The following is a 21608-nucleotide window of genomic DNA, read 5'->3' as shown; positions in this document are numbered from 1 at the left end:
AATAATGTGATTTCAAGATTGAATAAGTTATAGAACAGGGAGCAAAGGACCTTGTAAGATAAAGCGTGTTGCAGCTTCTGAAAAGTGATATATTGATTGAGGACGTTGATTCAAAGAGACACTTCAGAATGAGTGTCTCGACATCAGATGACCTCGGAGACTTGGCATCTCGTCTTGAGGAATAACGCTTTCACAGAGCGGGCGGTCCTTCTGTTGGCACACAGCATTATCCTGAATAAAAGCATCCGTTGCAGCACAAAGCACAGAACCTGAGGGGCCGCCAAAAAAAGAAGAAAACTTCATGTAGCCTTTTCAGACTATCCAGTAAGTCAAACAAGGAAGAACCCATTCAATTTGGGAGCAGATCCAGATTAAGACTCTCTGAGTCCCCATCTAATCAATTCTCACCTTCGTTGTTGCACAGTAAAAAGCAGTGGAAAGACATTTCTACCAGATATTTGTGTTAAACTATTTAACTATGCTCTTCTCCACCACTGAAACACAGAATCTTTGATATTTGTCTGGAACTTTTTTGGGTTACGTGATTTTTTTCCAGTTGTCATGATGGTTCATATAATTTGTCAAACTGGCTTTTCATCTCCAAGTCTGTTGTGCGTCAGCGACCGCTCCTGCCCTTTTTGTCTTAGATGCAAAAGTGTCCTTTTCAAAAGGGCAAAACTTATTTTTTCTTTTCCTCACATGTTTCCTCAGTCTATTCTTTGACTGTGAAAGGGAAATACCCTTAGAGATATTTGAAAAAAACATAAACACAACTCACTTGTGGCAGATTTATGCAGAGTTAGATCACACATGAAAGCAGGGAGGAGGAACTCAAACTGCTTTATCTGAAGAGAAGCTATAACACGGTCTCCCGTTTCCAAAAATGATAAATTTATGTCGCGGATGACCTGTGGTTCACATCATAGAATGTTAGCCTCCAGTGGATCTAACACTTACTTGCAGTTTCACCAGGAAAACACAACCATTTTTTAAGGCCCTTATTGACCCAAGTGTGATCAAACACAACATGGCAGCTAAACCACTTTACAAAAACTGCACTGTCCTTGTCACATTCACTCAGTTTCACATTTTGTCAGAGGTGCCGATCCTTTTCAAAGCAAAACAAAGTCCCCGGCCTTTTGGTTTTATAATTGCACACTCTCAAAGATGTCTGCATCACCTCAAATACCTCTCTGGGAGGTTTATTCCAAGGAAGTGCTAAAACTCCTGCTTTGACTCCTGACTTCAGTAACTAATCAATAACCAGCACTTTGTTCCTTTAAATGTGGAAAACATTATCTACCACCCTGACCTGTCTTATTTTAAAAAGTGATTTAAGCGACTTTTCTGGAATTTTCTCAAATATTTCTGTATTGATTAAATGATCAGAAACAGAAAGGGCTGGGAACCACTGCACCACATTATTTAATTGCAACTAGAAAAATTACACCTTTTTTTAATCCAGTTTCTCCTGAGGGAGAGCACAGCTATTTCAGCAAGAAAAGTTGTAAAGAGTTTTGCTGCTTTTGGGTTTTAACATTCCACCAATATATAGATGATTTACCTCATTTCAAATATCAGGCTCTGTCTGTCCAGTCATTAATAAACTGACCAAGCAGAAGAAGAAAGGCTGCTACAAGGAATCTAACACCTCAATCAAACACGCACCTTATTCTCTGACTGTTTCAAAAGACAAATGACCACAAGAAGAACACAAGTCAGGTCGTTTATCTCTGTATTTTGAACTAGAGTGAACTTTGAGATAAATCAGAATAACCTAAATACCTTTTGAAATTGCAATCCAAGGGAAGTCTAAAATTCCCTGTTCTCTCATATGAGATTACTGAGTCAGTCAAAAACGCAATGATTGACGACTTTGTCAAAGGGTTAGAGATTACGTACAGTGACGGTTGTAAAATCTGTAGCATTCCGATTGTGGTTCTGAAGAAATAATCACAATATATCCATGCATGTGAATTTCTTCCATTTTGTTTTGTGCAGAAATGCAGCCTCACAGAGCCACAACACCATGTCAGCTCTTTTTAGCCTCATTTGACCTCTTCCTCCTTTTTCCAGAATGTCAGGATTCAGTGAACGCCTGACTGCAAACTCTCAGAAACCATAAATGCACCTTTGATCTTGTTTCTTCCCGGAGGATGCAGCGTTATTTAAACTTACTCAAATGTATTTTACAAGTTTACCCCACGGCCACAGATGAACTTGCTTTTAACACGTGCAGTCATGGCTGCCTCACATGTCCTGCGCTTGTTAGGACGGTCAGTTGTATACATCCTCAGAAATGAAGCCGCGTGTTCGCAAGGTGCAATATGCCCATGAGCTGTAGGGGCAGGGCATAGGCAGTACTTAAGTTCAGTGTGTCTGTCTTTTATATTTATAGAAAGTGAATCTGGATGATGTGTCCTCTAGTGGAATACTTAAGTAACACATGTGGTACATGCATAGCTCACAACAACGTACGTGAACGCTGGTTGCATCTGGTTGTCTATAGCTAACGTTTGGCTAAAATCTGTATCTTGAGTAAGAGATCAATAAAAGAAATGTGAAAAGACTTTCTTGCCCCTGTGGATTCACACAGAAGGTAGTGAGGTTTTATATTTTCTGAAGGACTCAGAATAAACCACCTGTCAGTGAGACTTGGTGACCTGATCAGCGAGCGCCGCTGCTCCACTGGGTTGCAGAAGCTATTTCCAGAGGCTGAACAGAGACAGAACAACCTTGTGGAAATGATGCCACTTCACAAAGAATAGCTTGTTCGTTTTTTTTCTGGCCACATTGGAAGACACCTTGGAAGAGCATCAGACTGAACAGCCCTGGGAGATTTCTGTCATCTCTGCTGAAAATGTATTTAGTATTTTATGTCCATTAAACATGTCAGTCTTTCATATGAGGGGAAGAAAAATACATTTCCCAGAGCAGGGAGGGAGGGAGGGAGGGAGGGAGGGAGGGAGAAACTATGATTGGCATCCTCATTACACTTGAGATGGTTCATTGAATTTAATAAAGGAACTAATGTGTCGGCGCGCAATGTATGTACGTGACATATGCTTTAATGCTTTACTTGTTTATGCCCCATGGCGAGGTTGTTTAGGCATCAGTGATGTTAACGAGTCAAATATCTGCTCTGGTAATCCATTCATGAACCTGGTATTAATATTTTCTTTCTTACTTTGCCTTCATTCGCTCATAACAACATATCTAATCGGGTGATTATTTTCAACACGTGGGCTTTCTCAGATGAACTCGAGGGAAGGAGCAGGTTCTGTTTGGATTTCAGTCACTCACCTGGAACTGCTGCACGAACAGACTGCACATACTGCTGGTATTTGTTTAAATAAAAGTTTTTCTTTGTCTTTCTCGTCAGCTGAGTGTGCAGATTTGGAGGGTTGTGGAGGTCACAGCATTAACGTTAGAATATACATACTGTACATGTATATTTCACAGGATATGACACATTTTAAACCCATATTTTGCATTCATATCTTATACCCTGATTGTTAAAACTTTGTAATACCACTACATGGGCTAATGCAATAGGAGCCAAGCAACTTATACCGTACATACATTTTTCATATAATAATTTTTTTTCTCCTAAACATTTTCTTGATTGGTTAATCGTTTGGTTTTGATGATAGATCCCACCTCTCGTTGGGGGTCCCAGAGTCACTCCTTGGAAACCTGTGTTATTGCTGCAAAGAATCTACCCACATGAAACACATGCAATGAGCATGTGTTTGTGCCTCCTCATTTCACAGGTAACAATAAACCTCCTAACAATCTTTGTGCCTTGAGCGAGGACCACTGATGCAGATACACCGACGGAGCCTGAGGAGGAGTTGTTGGCTAATCTTCCACTCGCAGCTGTGTCTCCTCTCCTGTTTGTCCATTAGGAATCCCACTAATAAATGGAGAAACGCGGCCCGTCCGTCTGTCCTTCGATTTCCTCGTCAGCCACCAGTCCGATCGACTTTGGAAACAGCTTATCACAGCAGCAGGCCTCAAACAGCTTCATATGCAGGGTAACTTGAGGCGAATACCTCCTGGAGTGCATTGTTTGAAATGAAGCAATGCAGCATTGTTTATATTTTATCTCCACCCGAGCATGATGTATTAGGACTATTAACAGGCAGAGCAAGTAACATTGCATCATCCATCATCTAATGCAATTATTCAGCTGCTGTATATTTTTGGCCGTGAGTGAGAAACAAACTAAAGACTTAGACTATCTAAATCATTTGTAATGTTTTCCTTTGCATGTGATGCACATCACTAAAGTCACTAAATAAATACATAAATAAAAAATGTTCATTTAAAGTTTTAAGGAATTAGACAAAAGATAATGATAGAAACTAATGCTGTTTATTGCAACAGCCCTGCAATGAAGTATTAAACTTGGTGGGAAATGCGTATTGCAGGCCAGTTGTATTTTACTTCATTAGTTTAGGTAAAGCTAATTGGCCAAATTCTAGAATTTACATAGATGACTGCGTACAATATGGAATTATTGATGAAAACAACAAGCACGTTTTGAACAGGCACTGCGCTGGTAACCACAACTATAAGTCATAGGTTCAATGTGTTTGCCGTCAAACTGCTGAAATCTGTTGATGAGAAAATGAGCAAGAGGCAATGTGCTACAAGTCTTTAGCCCTGAGGGAATCCAACAACCAACATTGAGCATGGCGTGTCAGCGTAATGAGAATATATTATACCACATTACACAATTAAGAAGCATGCATATGCTGTCAGATGTGATGAGGACTGTACCCTAACAATTTATAGCAGACCATTATAAAGTGTTTGTCAGTCCAACCGTTGTCATAAGAAGTTATGTTCTTCCCGTGTCCTTAAGTTTGCAGCACAACACAAAGACCTCGATATTTTTTTCACCTCCAAAAAATGGTTATTCCATTTATTTTGGAAGAAATATTGTTTGGGCTCACATATAAATATTGTGAACACACAATAAAAGGCTCCACTCCAAAAAAATGTGTGAAGACACAAATTTTAGACGGGGGTGAGGACGGAAAGAAGGAAAGACATCTTCACTGTCAGGGCATCGCTGGAACCTGATTTTTGTGTTAAGTAATTCAGTGTTGAGAGAAACTGTCAAGACGTTATGTCTGATACAAGGGATTTAGAATTTAAAATGCTCTCGCGCAAAGAAAATGTGTCTTGTGTAGTGTGTGTGGATGCTGAGCCAGTGGTAAGTACCGCTGGAGGAGGCCTGTGCTGATTGGACCCCCCAGGGGGACTCTGCGTGCAGTGGCTTGTGACATGTTTGCTACACATGCTGACCTGAATTTGTTGACTGACTAACCTCTTGCCAGGTGTTAATGGATCAGATGATTCGAGAGGGTAGATTCCCTGCAGGACAGACTTCACAGAAAGAAAAATCACTGGATTCAGTAAAGACAATCAAGAGTCGTGGCACCGAGAAGTGTGTGATTCTTGAAACTGCACATGGGAAGTCAACTGAATAGAGCAGGATGAGTGTCTGAGAGAGGTTGTTTAACAAAGGCTTCACAGCTTTGTAAGATGGAAATATGAGTTTCATATTACTCCTCCGAGGGAGAACTCTGTGGAAACGTGACAATTCGGTGACAAGAAGACAAAAAACAGCATTACACTCATTCAGACTCATTAAGCTGCAGTGGTGAACATTGGTGAGTCATTAGGTTGTGCTAATGGTACACTGAGTATGCTTTTGACAAGCGGAAGGATTTCTTTTTGCACCGCTTGGCAAAATGTCCGTAACGGCTTAAATCAATTACACAACCATACCTCCCAATGCTCTACATTTTATATCACTTATGTTATGTAGCTTTAAAAGATTAGCACCCACAGGTCTACCCTCTGATGTCAATATTAGCCTTTTTCAATTTCAAGAGTTGCCTTTTCCTATAAGTATGGTTCTTTGTTTGTGTGTGCACATTCTCCAGAGGTTGCCTTTAAGATTCTCCAGTCAGACGCGTTCACAACACGTAAATCTGGTTGGTGCAACATGCAGGGCGCAATCTATACATTTTGCTGCAGAAATCACAGGTTCTTGATTACAGCACGCTGACAACCACGTCAGCCCGTATCACAAAAAAACGGTTGTCCAAGTTTACAGCTTTGTGTCCTGATAAGCTTGTATTCTTTACATTTTCGGTTTTGCATCTGTGGCATGTTAGAAAAAAATCAATGCAACCGCTCGCTTGCGGTAAATCCTCCGCAGCTTATATTGACAATATGACTGGCAGGATGTAACCCCGCCCAATGTCAGCTGCGATTGACTCAAGCCCCCAACAACCTTTAAAATACAAACAGTATAGATAATGTATTGATGAATAGCAAGTATGTTTTCAAAGGAGACGTTTTCACACATACTGAAAAACATTATGTTCTCCCTCTGTTTAATCGCCGCTGTGCTTCAGTTTGCCTGTGAAAGATAAGGTACTCTTGCACGGACTCATCTCTGATTTGAAATAAGGGTCAAAGGTGTATTACCGACACGCAACACTGCAGCTGCTCCCCTCTCTTCTGTACGCGATGCACATCGCAGCACTCATACCATGTCTCGGACTTTATTAATCCTGATAAGAGAGTCAATAAAGTTCTATTGTGGAAACAGCGATCCTGACTGGCTGGCAAGATGTGTCCTCTGTGTCAATGAACGCACACACAAAGAGGCGAGGGGGGTTTTACCGTAGGAGGAGGCACGATGGACTGAATAATTACAGTTGCCCGCTCTGGGAGTAATAACAGGGAAACCTTACAGGTCACCATGATGTGGCTCGAATTTGCAAAACTGATTCTCCAGCTTTGATATTCATCTATACTGCTGTGAACATCTTGTCTTGCCCGAGGCTTCACAGGAAGCAAATCACAAGGTGGTGACAAAGCAGAGACAATAAATGACTTTCAACCCGTGTTTAATAACTCTGCCCCGGTGATGAGCATTTCATGTAAACCAGAGAACTGAGTAAATACACAAAAAAGGGACAGTGGAGGGTTTAAAAATGCATAAACCTTTTAAGCCACTCTGCGCACACATTAATATTTATATATGCTTGAAGGAAAGGGAAGGAATTTATAGCCCCTCACCTGCACAGGCTTGTTAAGTCGGTGAAATCCCAGGTTTTTCTACGAGAATTTCAACATTTTGCTGACATTATACTTCAGGAGTGTTACAGAAAACCTATGAGGTTGCACAAGATATGGCGTTTGCATCTTCCTGTGTTAAGATTGGGAATACAAAGCACACGGGCTTGCTCTTAAAATACAACAGTGGCCAGCCATCTTGGGACTTTCGTTTCTAATATGCAAGCCTGTGCATTAAATGTGTTGCTCTTTGCGGAGGCAAATGGAAGAGAAACTATTGTTAGTCCTACGGGTCAGATGCACATGCAGCCAAAGCAAGACATGTAAAAAAAAAAAACATTCCTTAAAGCTTAATTTTGCAAAATGGCAAGCACTACTTGTACTTTGCACTTCCTTATGGCTGTACCATTTTAATTAACACCCGCTCATGTGGTGTCAGGGCCTGCTTCTATTCTTAGCACGACCCATTTTCTGATTTGAACATTTTATTCGTCTGTGGCTGCAGATGGGTGCTGATGTGACCCAGTAGGATCAAGACAATCACATCAGGAACCATTGTGACTTTGTGGAAAAAATATGCAGCATCCTGTGATTCAGGCTTCAGTTGTGCTTCTCTGCTGTGATTAACTAGAAAATAATACACTACCACTTCCTCTCTAAATAATATACTACTCCACCTCATGCACTAATTCTAATACAGTGTGTTTCATTGACCTGATCTGCTTTCAATTTGACAAGAACAACTTGTCCAGTCTTGTCTTGAATACTGTGATGTTTTCAATGTGGAGATCTACTGGCAGTTTACAGTGTTTCACGGTGCATATAGATATATATATAGTAAAATGTCAACAGCACCTTATGTTGCAATGTGATGCTGCGAGATGTACAAGACAGAAAACCTAAATGCACTGAGTGACCATCATCAAATGTTGAATTAATTTACCATAGCTGCTAGGCGCAAAACCAACCATAGAAAGACAGGAGTCAGGGAGCATCAATATTTACCTAAACCAGAGCAGATATTTAGTGTTGATGGGATACGGCACAAATAACAAAGCTGTAAACTTATTTAAGAAAGATGAAAAGAATCATTATGCCAATACACATTCTTGAAAAGGGTTAAATCAGTTAAACGATACCACTTTCATACCCGTTAAACAGAAATCTACAGTTTCCTTTTTTGAATAAAGTCTGGGAACAAGCCCAAACAGCTGCCCTGGAGAGAGACGTCCTGGAGTGCTGTCATAATGAGGGGCAGTGAGATGCAAACTCCTGACCTGCGTGGGGACAAAATGAAAAAAAAAAATGTAAAAGTTAATTAACACTGCTGTGTTGCCCTTTTGTAAGGTCTCTTTTGCAACTCAGCCCCATCTCTGAATCTATTTTGACTCCAGCAACATGGCTTCCATCCAGTCATTTATCCCTGTGTATGGTCACGGTCGGAACAGTGTCCTTATTGCTTGTAGGACAGAGCAGATTCTGAACTGTTGAACCCATTTTGTAAATCCTCTAATCTATAAGCTCCGGCAAAGCAGCCAACGATTAAACGTACAATACGCAACTCCCGCTGCCAGGGATCTCTCAATCAACAAAAGACCTGGTTTGATGACTTGGTAAAGCAGAGTGGGATCAAGGGAGTTGTCTTCACCACCATACACAAAGGTTTTATTCACATGTTATATCTGTAAACATGTCATACAGTGCTATCAGCCCTGTCAAAAAAGACCCCATACTCATATGCATTGTTGCCATAATTGACATCAGCTGCAATGTTCTTTCACATGAACAAATGTGCATCATACACCAAAGTCTCCCGGTCCCATTAAAATCCCTGTTTGATTCCAGATATCACAATTAAACCAATTCAATCTGCAACAGTGGCTCTGATACAGAAACCCATGATCAACTAGTCTGTTATTTTAGGCTAAAGTGGGACTTGAGGAGGAAAATAGCTTCAAGTTCCAAGACACTGTAGTCTATGTGTGAAACAGGCTGTTAAATAATGTTGTTATGTGACTGCAAAGTGCAGAAGCTGTAAAATCCTATATTCTCTACTCTAACAGGCAACAAGAGCATAAAGGTCATGTGTGTCTCGCCTCTCATCACTCACAGAACCGTTTAGGAAATTATGTCAGATAAACTGTTCTCAAAAACACAGAAAGTAAAAAGATTGTTTAGGTTTAGGCCCAAAAAAGGTGAGTTAGATTTTAGGGAAACATCACAGTTATGATTCAGAGTAGTTTGGTAGGTTCGAAGGACTTTGTCATCGTGGTTAAGATGATAAACAGGTAGTTATAGAACTGCCATCGTCACGGTTTACACAAACAACGCCATCTATTTGTTTGGAACAGGAAACAAACAGCGGTCTCCCACATTAAAGTCCAGTGTTACGTATAAATCATCCAACCTCCCTGTATGCACTCAACCACACCTGACTTCTGTAAAGCATACACCAGTAATAATGTTAACATTGCAATAATTAAACCTGTACAATAGCAACCATCAAATAAAGCAAACAGGGGAAAAGCTGCTTTCAGACATTCACTGAACTCTATACCTCCACTTGAAAACACAGAGCCACACTCGTAGAAAACACAGAGGAAGATGTCAGGAGAATTTATGGTGATTGAGCGTCAAGGTGCTGTGAACACAAACACATGATCTTCACAGCAGAAATAATACTACTGCTACTTCCTGCTGCACCACCCCTCACTTGAATCCCCTGGAGGATTTGTTGCTGTTGTAAACACATCTGAGCGGAGAACCTCCTGCTGCGTTGTTCATGTATGACAGGGAATCTCTGGAGAAAGTCTGGGCACAATTCTCCGGAGTCCCTCTGGAGGACATGTCTGAAAACAGCTCAATTTGCCAGAAACGTTGCTTTTACGAGTCAGTAGAATGGAACAGTTTACTGGAGCTTGCCTCAAATTCCACAAAGCACCCGTTGTGTTTTCTCTTACTCGGCAAGTCATTGTGGAGTAATTTTGCAATTTTGTAGAACAGACAATGCTGCCCACTTGAATTCCCACTGATGATGTGAATTATCTCCACTGTTTTATGCATAACCTCTTTAGATCCCCACTTAGTTTGGTGGACAGAACACTTTGGTGAAATAAGTTTTGGGAGCAACGTCCTTAATCTTTCCCAACAGACACTTGTTATTGCAGAACAGGACTAAAGTGCCATCTGTTACGATGAGGTTGAGTTTTTCTAATCACGGGGATTTTTTTTTATGCCTCCTCCAGGTTTCCAAAATTCAATGTCACCACCGGTCATACTCTCCAGCGAAATAAAAAAAAAAGGTATTCTTTCAACTCCTCCCTATTAGGAAGGATATGTGTTGAGCTCACTTGACCCCGTCACATGAAAGTCACTGTTCCCCATCGATTATCCTTAAAATCCTCAGCAAATGAAGTTGCTGAATATGTTTGACGATATTGTACTTGTAGCTCACCCTTTTCAATTAATAATCCCGCTGGCATGGTAGCAAATAATTTTTCTGCCACAGGCCTCTGACTGATCAGGGTATTACTCTTTCAAATTTGCCTGCCTTGTAAAATGGTGATGCCCGAGATGTATTCCTTGGCAAATGAGGCATACAGGTTTAGATTCACTGAAAGTTGGCATCAGGGGAACGTACTTATCAGTCCAATCTACATTAGAGCAGCAGGATTTCCACGTCATCACCTCTCCACTGAATGCTCTCTGGGAATGTCGTTTCTGCTTGTCTGACCAACAACAGAAAGATTTTCAGGACACTGCACAATAGCGTCAAAACCGGTAAAGGTTGATTAATGTTTCCTGCCAAACAGGACGACATTCTGTGATAACATTTCTGGAATTGGAGATTTTACTGTCAGTGAATAGCTTCCTCTGAAGAGAGCCTAGTCTGGGTATTTCCCATGTTTTCAGGTGTCTGTTCACACATACTAGATAAGGAAAATAATATTTTTCTAAGTCCAGCCCCCACAGCGTCTGCTTAGAAAAACAGTGTTGATAACCCCTTCTACTGCAAATCTTCTGCTGCAAACACAGATTTTTGTAATTACCGATGCACCTGTTTCATTCCACCACAGAACTGTGATTTGTTCAATAATGATTTAATGTTCTGAAACTTTTTTTGTTCATTCTTACCTTTTTGATTTAATAAAACAGCAACAGGTAACAGGGGAAATATAAATCCTTGTGCATGTATACTATAACCTTCAGTGCCAACTAAATGCCATCATACACTGTTGAATGTCACAGACCTATTACTTGAGCAGGAAGATCGATTGTGCAGAATTATTCAATCTCATGACAATGTGTAATCCATATGGCCCATCTAAAATACATCGATCCACACGCATGTCAACAGGCACACGTTAGGGAGTGTCAACATTTGCTGTCATGGCTAAAGGCTGCACTTTTTACACAGAGTGCACAAAACTGCTAGACATGTCCAGCAAATACTGAACACCAGCAGAGCAAATCAGTGCATTAAGAAGCGGCGCTGAAGAGTGTGTGTGTGTGTGTGTTTAATGTGGGGCATTGCAGGATAATGACACCACACCTGAGCCCATTCCAGAGATAACAGCCTCAGGAACTCACACTGTTATCTGGACCCCGACACTCTGCGCTGTGCAGGAGTTATTCTGTGATGCTTTGCTTTGGAAAAAATTCAGTCACGCTTTTTACATTTCTGAGCGTTTCGACAGCTTCATCAGTCAGATGATTAACACCAGTTACATAACGTGAAAGTGTCGTGTGATACGCTTTTCTTAAAAATGCTGCTGGTTGACCCTCAGTCTCTCAAACCGACAGATCAAAACAGTCCAGTTATCTTTTGTAGAAATCATGATGTAAAGCAGCTCCAGGGGCTTTCAGCTGCAGATCAATGTGCAGTTAAGCTCTTCAATACCAGGTGTAGTTAAGATAAAGCTAGATTGAGCAGAACATGAGTGATGGAAGAAAACCTTGTGAACCCAACTCTGCAGAAGATAACGTGAGCAGAAAATGTTTCATGTCTGACAGTCCGGTGTGTTAAAGCAAAAACTAAGCACAGAAGTGCTTCAAGATGATGTTTGATCTGATTTGATGGTGATTATTTTCCAACTATTCATTGTAGCTGCATTGAAAATATTACAAACTATGTCACACTGTCTAAGTTTGATCAGTTATCTATCTGATCAATTAAGCGCTTGCGTCTCAAAAGCCACGGAGCAGCTGAGGTTTCTGGGGTTTTAAGCTAATTTGCATTTTATACAATGTGTGGACAGCACACAGGCGAACACTGACACAGCTGCTCCACTGACCAGAGGAGTGATGATGATTGAGATTCATTGTCATCGTGCTCTACATCTGCACAGAGGGGAGATCAGAGTACAGACCTTTGATGCATCATCCAAGTGGAAATTCATGAGTTGGAAAATGAGCAATCAATAAACGGACAATTCACCCAAAAATGAAAAGATTCAAATTTGCCTTGAAACGAGGTCATTTAGCCTAAATGTTTGCATTTTAAGCTAAAAACATGATGTAAATGACCTTGTTTCAAGTCAATTTTGAATTTTAGGGGTTACGGCCACTTGAATGACACCACAGGAGCTGTATGGAGGCATTTTATATATATTTTTTAGAAGAAGTGGTCACCATTTACTTCAATCTTATTGAATTTGGCTGTTTACCCCTGAAACTCCAAAAGTGTTTTGTGGACTCAAACACTTCAACCACCCCTCCATCGGCATAGTGGTGAGAATGAGTGGATTTTCATTATCCCTTTAAATTACTATAGTTTGCTTATTGACTTTGATCTAAAATCATTATTTTACCTTTATCTGAATTCAATATATCAAATTGTGTTTTTATTATAACAGACGACCAGTATGAAAAATTGTCAAGAAAACCATTTTAAGCACATGCATGTTGAGGAACTTTTGCAAAGCTCTTACTGGTTGTGTTGTACTTCACCCCGTTGATGTACTCAGGGCAGGGTCTCTCCACAATCCTGCCGGTGCTGCTCCGTGGCCAGCAGGTTCCAATCTCATCGGTCGTGGCATTGCAATAAAAACCTTAGAAAGAAATAAAGATGCGCAAATGTTTCCTTTTCCAATACGCATTTTAAAGACATCTCAACAATGTGCATTAAGAAAAAAAAAGGGGGGTGAGGGGGGGGTCCCATTCTTACCATCAGTGCTCAGCAATGACAATGAAGCGTTTTCCAAAAAAGTGTCCTGGAAGGCGTCCATCAAACTACAGTTCAGGTCCGCGAGCTCTCCGAATATGATCTGGTAGATAGTCGCATCCATGGCGCCGGATGACAACAACACTACTAATAATAGCAGGTTAATTCCCAGTCCAGGAGGAGATGGACAGAGCGCGCACAGCGGTGTTCATGTGTGAATCGGAGCAAATGACTGAAGCAGAGAGCCCGGCGCGCCTGCTGGGAGCGCGTGCGACCAATCAGAGCCGCGCACCCGCTCATCCATCCACTTATTCATCCATCCATCGTCGCGCAGCAGCGGCAACCCACGTGAAACTAACCCGAGTGACCAGATCACAGGCTCCGTCACTCACATTTCACACCTGCCACGCACCTGCCATGTTTGTTTATGACGTGGAGCAAAGTCAGCGGTGACACGCGAAAAGTAAAGTAAGGGAGAGATGTGACATCCTCGTGGCGCATCGACCTGTTGATGCCTGTGGATGAAAACTCAACATTAATAAAATTCACTGAACCAAACCATGTGTAAAATATATTTAAAAAAATGTTCAAAGTCTTGAAAAGAAAAAAATCACATAAATGTTATGTTTCATATTTGAGGTACAGATACCGATGATGCTTCTCAGCATGAAATGTATATCAATTAAATAATTTCTTATTTTGGGAGGTTGAGAGTTATTTGATTATAATGTCCGGATAGCAGCTGCATCTCTTGCAGACTTTAACAGATGCGGGTAATTTATGACAAGCATCGTGGTCAGATCAGTGGTTTAGCACCAAATCACAACACTGAGGCACTTACTCTATTACAGACAGAAATCTAACAGTTCAGAGAAGACACAGTGGAGGCACAGTGGTACAAACCTGCATGTGTCCAGGGTGGTAGATAGAGGTGAAGCATTTGTGACTTTCATCCTGTCCTGCCCATAGAGACTCTATAAAGATGGATGAAGCGTCTCCACTTCCTCCCACTGTCCAGAAATGAAGTCAAAATACAGTGATATTAACGCTGCCATCTTGTTCTGTTGATGTGATTTGGAGCCAGAGTCTGCAGTATAGCGCTCAGGGGATGGTGCCACAGTATCAAGGTCCTACCTACACAGTCTCTCGACTGCTGTCAGTCATTATGTTTGAATCCTATTTTATAGCATCAATTAGTAATTAATATCAAACTTAGCAAAACAATTTGCATTTGAGCAAACCTCAGTATAATAAAATGACAGAAACCATCTTTATTTATTTGAGGTATACTTTGACTTTTTAGTTTGGCTGATGTTTGGCTGATGATGACCAACATGGAGTCATGAACCTTACCCACACGTTTAGCCGCTAACAAAACCCACATCTTAATCATAGTATACGGTGTCTGGCAGAATGGTTCCCAAGTATTAAACACATTATTGTTGCCAAAGCAATAGTTTTATAAGCACTGACAGGACAAAAAAGGTTTTGCAGAATCGCCCGATGTTCCTTCATTCCAACAGGCTCCAAAACCAAAATGTGAAGAATGGACTGTTGAATTTAACTTGACACTGTGATGTACAGTCATAGTACGCACCTTGGATGATATGTGGGGCAATATGTCACACTGCAGTAGCCTACTTTAGCAACAAATACAAGTTTTTGTTATTGCTGTATAACAGTACCCAGACTTTAACCACTCTAATTAGGGTTTGTTTGTGTTTATGCATCTGAAAGAACCGTGAGGATCAGAGAAAGATGGTGGCTATAGTTAGCCAGGTCCCTGCGGTTCATCCCCTTCAAACCACGGGTTTGGACAAACATTTTTAAATGATATTTGTTCTGGTTTGGGTCAGTCAGGTTGGCTGGAATTCATTTTTACCTTGCACATGTCTGTAATTGGTTGGGATGGACAGAGCCACACAGCTGAAGGTTTAGTATCACACATTCACCCAGATCACTACCACTACCCATGTTCAGATAAGATCACGCAACAGTTCAGGTTTAGAATTAATTCACTAGCACATTTACAACAAATTGGTTTCTACATCAAACACACGTCGTTAATATTGTTTGGATAGTTTATATTAGATTGTATTAATTAATTTGTCACTGTTCTTTGTTACCTGTCCAGAGTTCTCCTTCCTGGTTCAGCAAAAGACCTGAGCTGAGGGCGGAGCCTGATTTTATGCAGAGGCCCAAACAGAAGAAACCAAGAGCTCTGACACCTTGGGGGTAGTCAGGGTATATCTGCCTTGAGACTTAGTTACTGTTTCTGTTTTTCTCCCCTGTGTTTGTTTGTTGGTTTAGTCGCTTAGTATATATATGTTGCCTTTGTGGCTCAGTTAGATAGGTCATCAGAAAATATACATAATGTTCTATTGTATTAGATTGATAGAGAAACAGGACTTAAGGAAATAATTTATTTTTAGATTTTTTGTTTGGTTTCCTGACAATCTACTGCTCCACACTCCAGTCCAGAAGGTGGTGGTAACGCTCCGATAAGCTGGTTTGAAAACTGCTAATAAACACCAAGAGAAGAAGAAGAAGTTTAATAGGTCTGTTAACTGAGTAAACATGTTTTGTTAGCTATATATTTTTTTTAGTAGAGTTATATTTCGGTAACGCCTTTGAAGGACCTTAGGACTGTACAGCATTGAAACATTTTAATGAAAATAAACCCAACCTTTTTTAAACTTGTATTGTATTTTGTGCCTTGACTTCTGGGTCCATGACATCAGGGGAAAATAGCAATACCCGTAATGTCGTCCTGCTATTTCCACCTTTTCTTCCCACATCTCCATGAGGCCAGTTGTCCCCAAAACATCAATAAAAGTCTCCTAAGCACTGACACAAAGTGTGATGATTGATAGTTGTTCTGCACAGTCGGGCTCACACCTGTCAGCTTGAACACAAACTGAATCATTTAGTGTGACTGCCCTGACTCAGCCTGATGACACACACTCAGCGCTCCATTCTTTTTGTTTTCTGTAGTACAGCTGGATTTTAAACCTCACTGACGATTGCTTGAGCAAGAACGAGGTTTCACTGAATAGCTTTCACCTTCAGCTTAATGGCACCGTTTGTTTTGTGAAATGTGAACACAATCATGACCACAGTGAAAAGGATCGTGACGTTCAGTTCTCTGAACACTTAACATTTTCCAAAAAACTGCAATTGGTTGAGTGACTCTCCACTCTAACAATCGACTGCCTCATGTTTTTGAGTACAGACTAAATTAAGTGTGCAGTTTGGTTTGAGAGTTTCACTTCACGAAAACCGTTTAACGTTTCAATCAGGAGAGACTTTACAAAGAACCTTTTTTACGAGAGAAGACAGCGATGTGATATAAATGAGAGTTAATTTGGTGCTCAGGCCCCTTGTGATGCGTAGTAGAGGGAACCACGTGGGTCTCAACAATGGCGGTTTATGGGATCTAGAGGACGTTGATCTGAATGAGATGAGAGGACACTGGATATGGAAACTGGAGGTGACTGGGGAAGAGGAAGGTCTCAGATGTAATGAGAACAAGCCTGCTGGGTCAGTAGGTGGCGATAAAGTCTACATCAACGATCCAGAAAAGAACTTCGCAGAGTAAACACAGGCGCTCTGTTTCACATGAAAATTTACACTTTGGAAGGCGTTTGTAGAAATCTCTGTAACTTGAGAGGCTCAAAATTGATGAAAAAGTTTGTTTTGTAAAATGTCTGCATCAGTGTGGAGGTGGGCTCAGCTTCACGAGTCACTGTATTAAAAGATAAACACTATCAATACAGCCAGAAATTTGCTGTTTGAACTTTTGTATTTTCGGACATTGACCATTTCTGACCGTTTAACAGAAAAAATAAATACCCCTACGTTCCAGTTTGTGTATGTAAATAAATGACGACAACCAACATTCTAAAACTTTAAACCTGCCTAATGAAAAGTATCTTGACGTGTGCCTCAGTTTAATATTTCGACTGTTTACCCGTTGAATTTGAGACGTGACCTTTTCACCAGCATGTGACTTTCTCTCTGAGCTTCCACATGCAGCGCTCTGTCTCATTTCACCGCCCTGTGCTTTCACATCACGTACACACAGATCTGTAACACAAAGTGCCAAGTCCTGCATCTCAGTGTTGACTTGACTGTGTGATGAATAAAGGCTATAATTGGCCCCAACTATTAATAGTACACCGAAAAGTTAATGAATTCCACCACAGCACCCGCTCTGTACTGCACTGCTCTCAGTGGTGGCATGAGCGAGGCATGTCGTTAACCTTATCCTCCTGATTTAAAAAAAGGATTCGTACAATTTGAACAGAATGTTTCTATATTGTCTTGTTTTGTTGTATATTGTCACATGATGCATCTGAGAGGATGACTCATACATGTTAAAGCAGAACATGATAAACCTTTAATCCTTCACCTGACGACAGTTTATCATAATTGTTCATTAAAGGTAAAAAGATAACAAACGGCTCCATCTGGGCTTGGATGCCTTTCTGTCATGTAGATCAGAGTGAGATCTATGGCTTATCATGTATGCAAAGAAATCAATAAACATGTTGTCTCATGGACTATATGAACATGATCGGGGCAGGCAGGGATTTATTTGATGAAAGAATTAGACCGTTGTCGTTTGATCATTATGCATATTTGATTATGTAGTCAGTAAATCTTTAAAGGGAAGATTGAAATACAGTCAGACATCATCCTTTTAGCAAAACGAAAAAAAAACACACATTTACATTTTCTGACACAAGCTTCTCTCAAGTGTCCATGGATGTATTTTAAGTTTCTGAGGTTGATGCAGAATAAGCATTCAATTCATCTTTGCTTCTCATTAAACCATTTGAATTTATTTCCTGAGTTGAACTTTTATTGTACGTTTCTCTACCGGTTTTTTCAAGGATGCCTGATCTTTCTCTTTTTCCTCTTTTCTATTCAAGCTCAATTGCACCTAAAGCCAATGAATAATTTTAAAAGTGTCAGTCAAGAGAAAGTCAAGCACAAATTATCCTTTCCTGCGAACGATCTGCTCCAATCCATTAAGCTTCATTCTACATATCTTAGCTACACTCAAAGACTTTCTCAGAGTATAAGATAAATATATATAACAGTAAGTGTTTTCCTATCAGTCAGATGCCCTCAGGTCCAATCTAGTGTTACCTTAATATTATCTCATGTTGTGTTTTATTATCATTAGGAATACGTATTACCAGCTTCATCCACTCCTTACATGAAGGAAATTGTACTGCTCCAACAACTACAGTGAGAACTGATCTCCAGACGAACAGGTAGGACTTTAATCCATCAAAATGAATATGCTCCCTAAATATTTAAATGTATTTCAATGTTTACATGTTTTTCTACTGGAACACTGTTTTGCCCATTGGATTAAATTATTTAAAATTTCATATGGGGAGGTAAACCCCCATGAATTTAAAAGCTTGTGCTTCAGAGGGACTTGGCCTACAGAATTTCTAATCATATTACCTGGAAGCTAACCTTAAAGAAAATTACACACTGGATCCTGGATATGGATAATAAGTGGATTCAACTAGAAGCTTATTCTTGTAATTCCCTATCCTTAAAAGCTCTGGCATGTTGCAGTCTTTCATTTAAACCTCGGACCTTCCTCTGACCCCATTTATGAGAACCTGAAAACGAATAATGCAACACTGAGGCTGGACTTCTCTGCCACCACCTTCCTTCCTTGGGTGAATCTTTTTTGTTGATGGGCTGTTTTCTACCTCCTCACATTTACAGTTACTTCACATTCAACCTTCAGCATTTTCATTCGTTAGGGAATTTTCAAAATTCATAATTTAGCCACATCCTGCACTTTAACATTTCCCCAGGCTTGCAGGGGACTGACCGATCAGAAGGCCATATTTCTTGCACACGTAATCTTTTATCAGCACTGACCCTCCCTGCTCTGCACGCGATCAAGAAACGTCTGGAGACTGAGATGGTTATCAACTTTATCTGATGAATCCTAGAGTGATTAATTTGTTGCAATAAATTCCTCATCCTCTTGCGTTGAGGCTCTTGCACTTCATACTATCCATCTTAGTAAAGCTTGATTATCAAAGGTCTTACCATCTGACACCCGCAGACTTGATCCATGTGTCTCGGTCCGGCTTGGAGGGGAAACAGGAGATCTTTTTTTTATTTTATATCAGCGGTATTGGAACAGACTCTTGACCATCACCTCAGATTGTGGTATATGTATGACAGTTTCTTAATACAGTTTGTTTTTACCATCTCCTTGTGAGTCAGTGAACAACCAATTACATTTTGGTGCGGATCAGGATCAGGGGGCAGATCCAGGATTTGTTTTCTTTTAAAGTGGCAAGATGGGGCATTTCTTGATATTCTCACTGTCTCCCAGGGAATAAGTCATGGAGCTTGATGGAAAAAATGATTGGTGAAATTGATTGTGTGAAATTCGGTGCAGCTTTATTGAATTTCAGCGTTGGCGGAGTGTTCTACTGCTTCTACTTTTGGTTAGCTGTTACTGTCTGTACTTGCTCAATTTATTCAGTTGTTATATGAGAAGGGGAGAGATAGAGATGAACTGTATGTGAATAAAATGTGATTGTGACCATTATTGGTTTAAGTTAAAGGCGGGCAGAAAAAAAAATGCAATTTCAAATATCAATGTTTAGAGTTTGATCCATGTTTACTGCTACAAACACGACAAATTAAAATGTAATACAGACATACTTAAACTGGACAATGGCTGAATCATGCACTGATTCATCCATACCATTGCAAAATGATATACACTTGTTTTGAACATATAATTTCACTCCCCTGGGAACTGAAAATCACAGTTATAACGATCTGTTTGAGGAGCACGATTGTTGTACAATCTAGCACATTGTCTAGGTTTTCAGCCTCAGCAGAGACTTTCAGAAGAAAGGACATTCTCTATAGCTGCAAGACGTGATAGATGATAACCCAAAGTATGTTTCCAGGTTTTCAGTAATCTACACTCTTGTCTGAACAATGGTGGGTTCACAGTGAGCTTAGATCAGACATTTCATCAGGGTTCAACTAAAGCTGGAGCCTCAGATCTGGGAGTTTGAACATCCTGGGACCTGAAGGCATTTAAGTCAAATCCCACATAAACTCAACTCGACCACAGTTTGTAATTGATTTTATGTGGGTTTTCTCTCGTGTTTCTGGGATGTGCTGTGCTTTATGACTCATGGTTTTTATTGCAAGAATAGGTTTCAGATAAGGAGCCAATTTCATCACAGTGGGGACGATTTATCAGATGCACAGTGCAGAGATATAACTTGTGCTTATTGCTGTTCTTTACTTGTGCTCTGTCAGACTTTAAATATGGTCAAACCAAATAAACCATATGAAATTCTTGTTGGTTTCCATCAGTTTTGTTGCCACTGGCATAATGAAAGCTCATTAAAGGAAACTCCTCATCCCTTGAGTCTAATTGACCTAATTGTAAAGCTGGGTTGGGGAGTTGTGCGCCTCCGGGGACGTATATGAGACGATTTGATCTGGCCTGTGGGGCAGTGTTGTTGCTTCACAGCTGCTGGAACCAGACAAAGTAAAATTTCTCCAAAGTGTCAGTTTGTCTCGAAGAAACATCACAGGGAAGATTACTGATACGGAAAGATACTGAAAACACTCTGAAGGACACCACAGGAAATTACCACTTTCTCTCTTTGTCCCTGCAAAGAAACAACAGACATGACAAACATTGTCTACCCAGTCATTTTTGTGCTCGTGATTACAGCTTAGTTTGATAAGAGGGAGGAATGACTGTCTTTGTAAATCTGGGATGATTAGTTTGAGTAGGTTGTTTTGGCTAAAAGGTTCGGGTAGCATCATCGTGTGATATCAGACACCCCGACAGAGAGAAGCAGTTTCAGTCATGGCATTAGAGTCATTAGTTTAGAGATTTCAAAAAAGTTAGGAATTTACGACGTAACTATTATGAAGACAAAGGTGCAAAAGTGTAATTTAAAAGGGGATATTACAAGCTCAGCCTCTTGCTTGTGTTAAAATGAGGAACAGGAAACATTTTTTTTAGTAAAAGTATCAAAAATAAAAAAATGCTAATGTTTTTGGCTCAACAGCAAAAAATGATACGACCATAATACTCATGAAGTAGTGCTGTAGTTCCTTTTAATATCAAAGTGATTTTATGAAAGAAAAATCAAGCAACTGAAATCACAAAGACAAACAAATGAGACACAAAACGATTTGTATTGTTTATTATATATAATAATAATTCAGTATGGGCCACGGAGGATGTTATTCAAATTGAAATGGCCCCAAGCCTGTTTAAAAAAAAAAAAATCATTTTCACATGGCTGCTGTT

The 21608-nt window shown here is 40.2% G+C and overlaps 1 protein-coding gene across 1 annotated transcript in view; it reads right to left on the bottom strand.

Annotated features, from left to right (window-relative positions):
• Positions 1-14300, bottom strand: part of LOC109638898 (corticotropin-releasing factor receptor 2) — a 32902-nt gene extending 18602 nt beyond the window's left edge. The window contains exons 1-3 of the mRNA XM_069511677.1: positions 14171-14300; positions 13271-13782; positions 13035-13154 (exon numbers count right to left, since the gene is read on the bottom strand). Coding sequence (XP_069367778.1) covers positions 13035-13154; positions 13271-13391 — 241 coding nt within the window. The 5' untranslated portion in view covers positions 13392-13782; positions 14171-14300. The remainder of the gene's footprint in view (positions 1-13034; positions 13155-13270; positions 13783-14170) is intronic.
• Positions 14301-21608: the final 7308 nt, after the last annotated feature.

This window comes from Paralichthys olivaceus, chromosome 16, assembly GCF_024713975.1.
Source record: "Paralichthys olivaceus isolate ysfri-2021 chromosome 16, ASM2471397v2, whole genome shotgun sequence".
NCBI classification, from domain to species: domain Eukaryota; kingdom Metazoa; phylum Chordata; class Actinopteri; order Pleuronectiformes; family Paralichthyidae; genus Paralichthys; species Paralichthys olivaceus.
The sequence above is the reverse complement of the archived record's forward strand: the minus strand, read 5'-3'. Positions and strand labels throughout refer to the sequence as shown.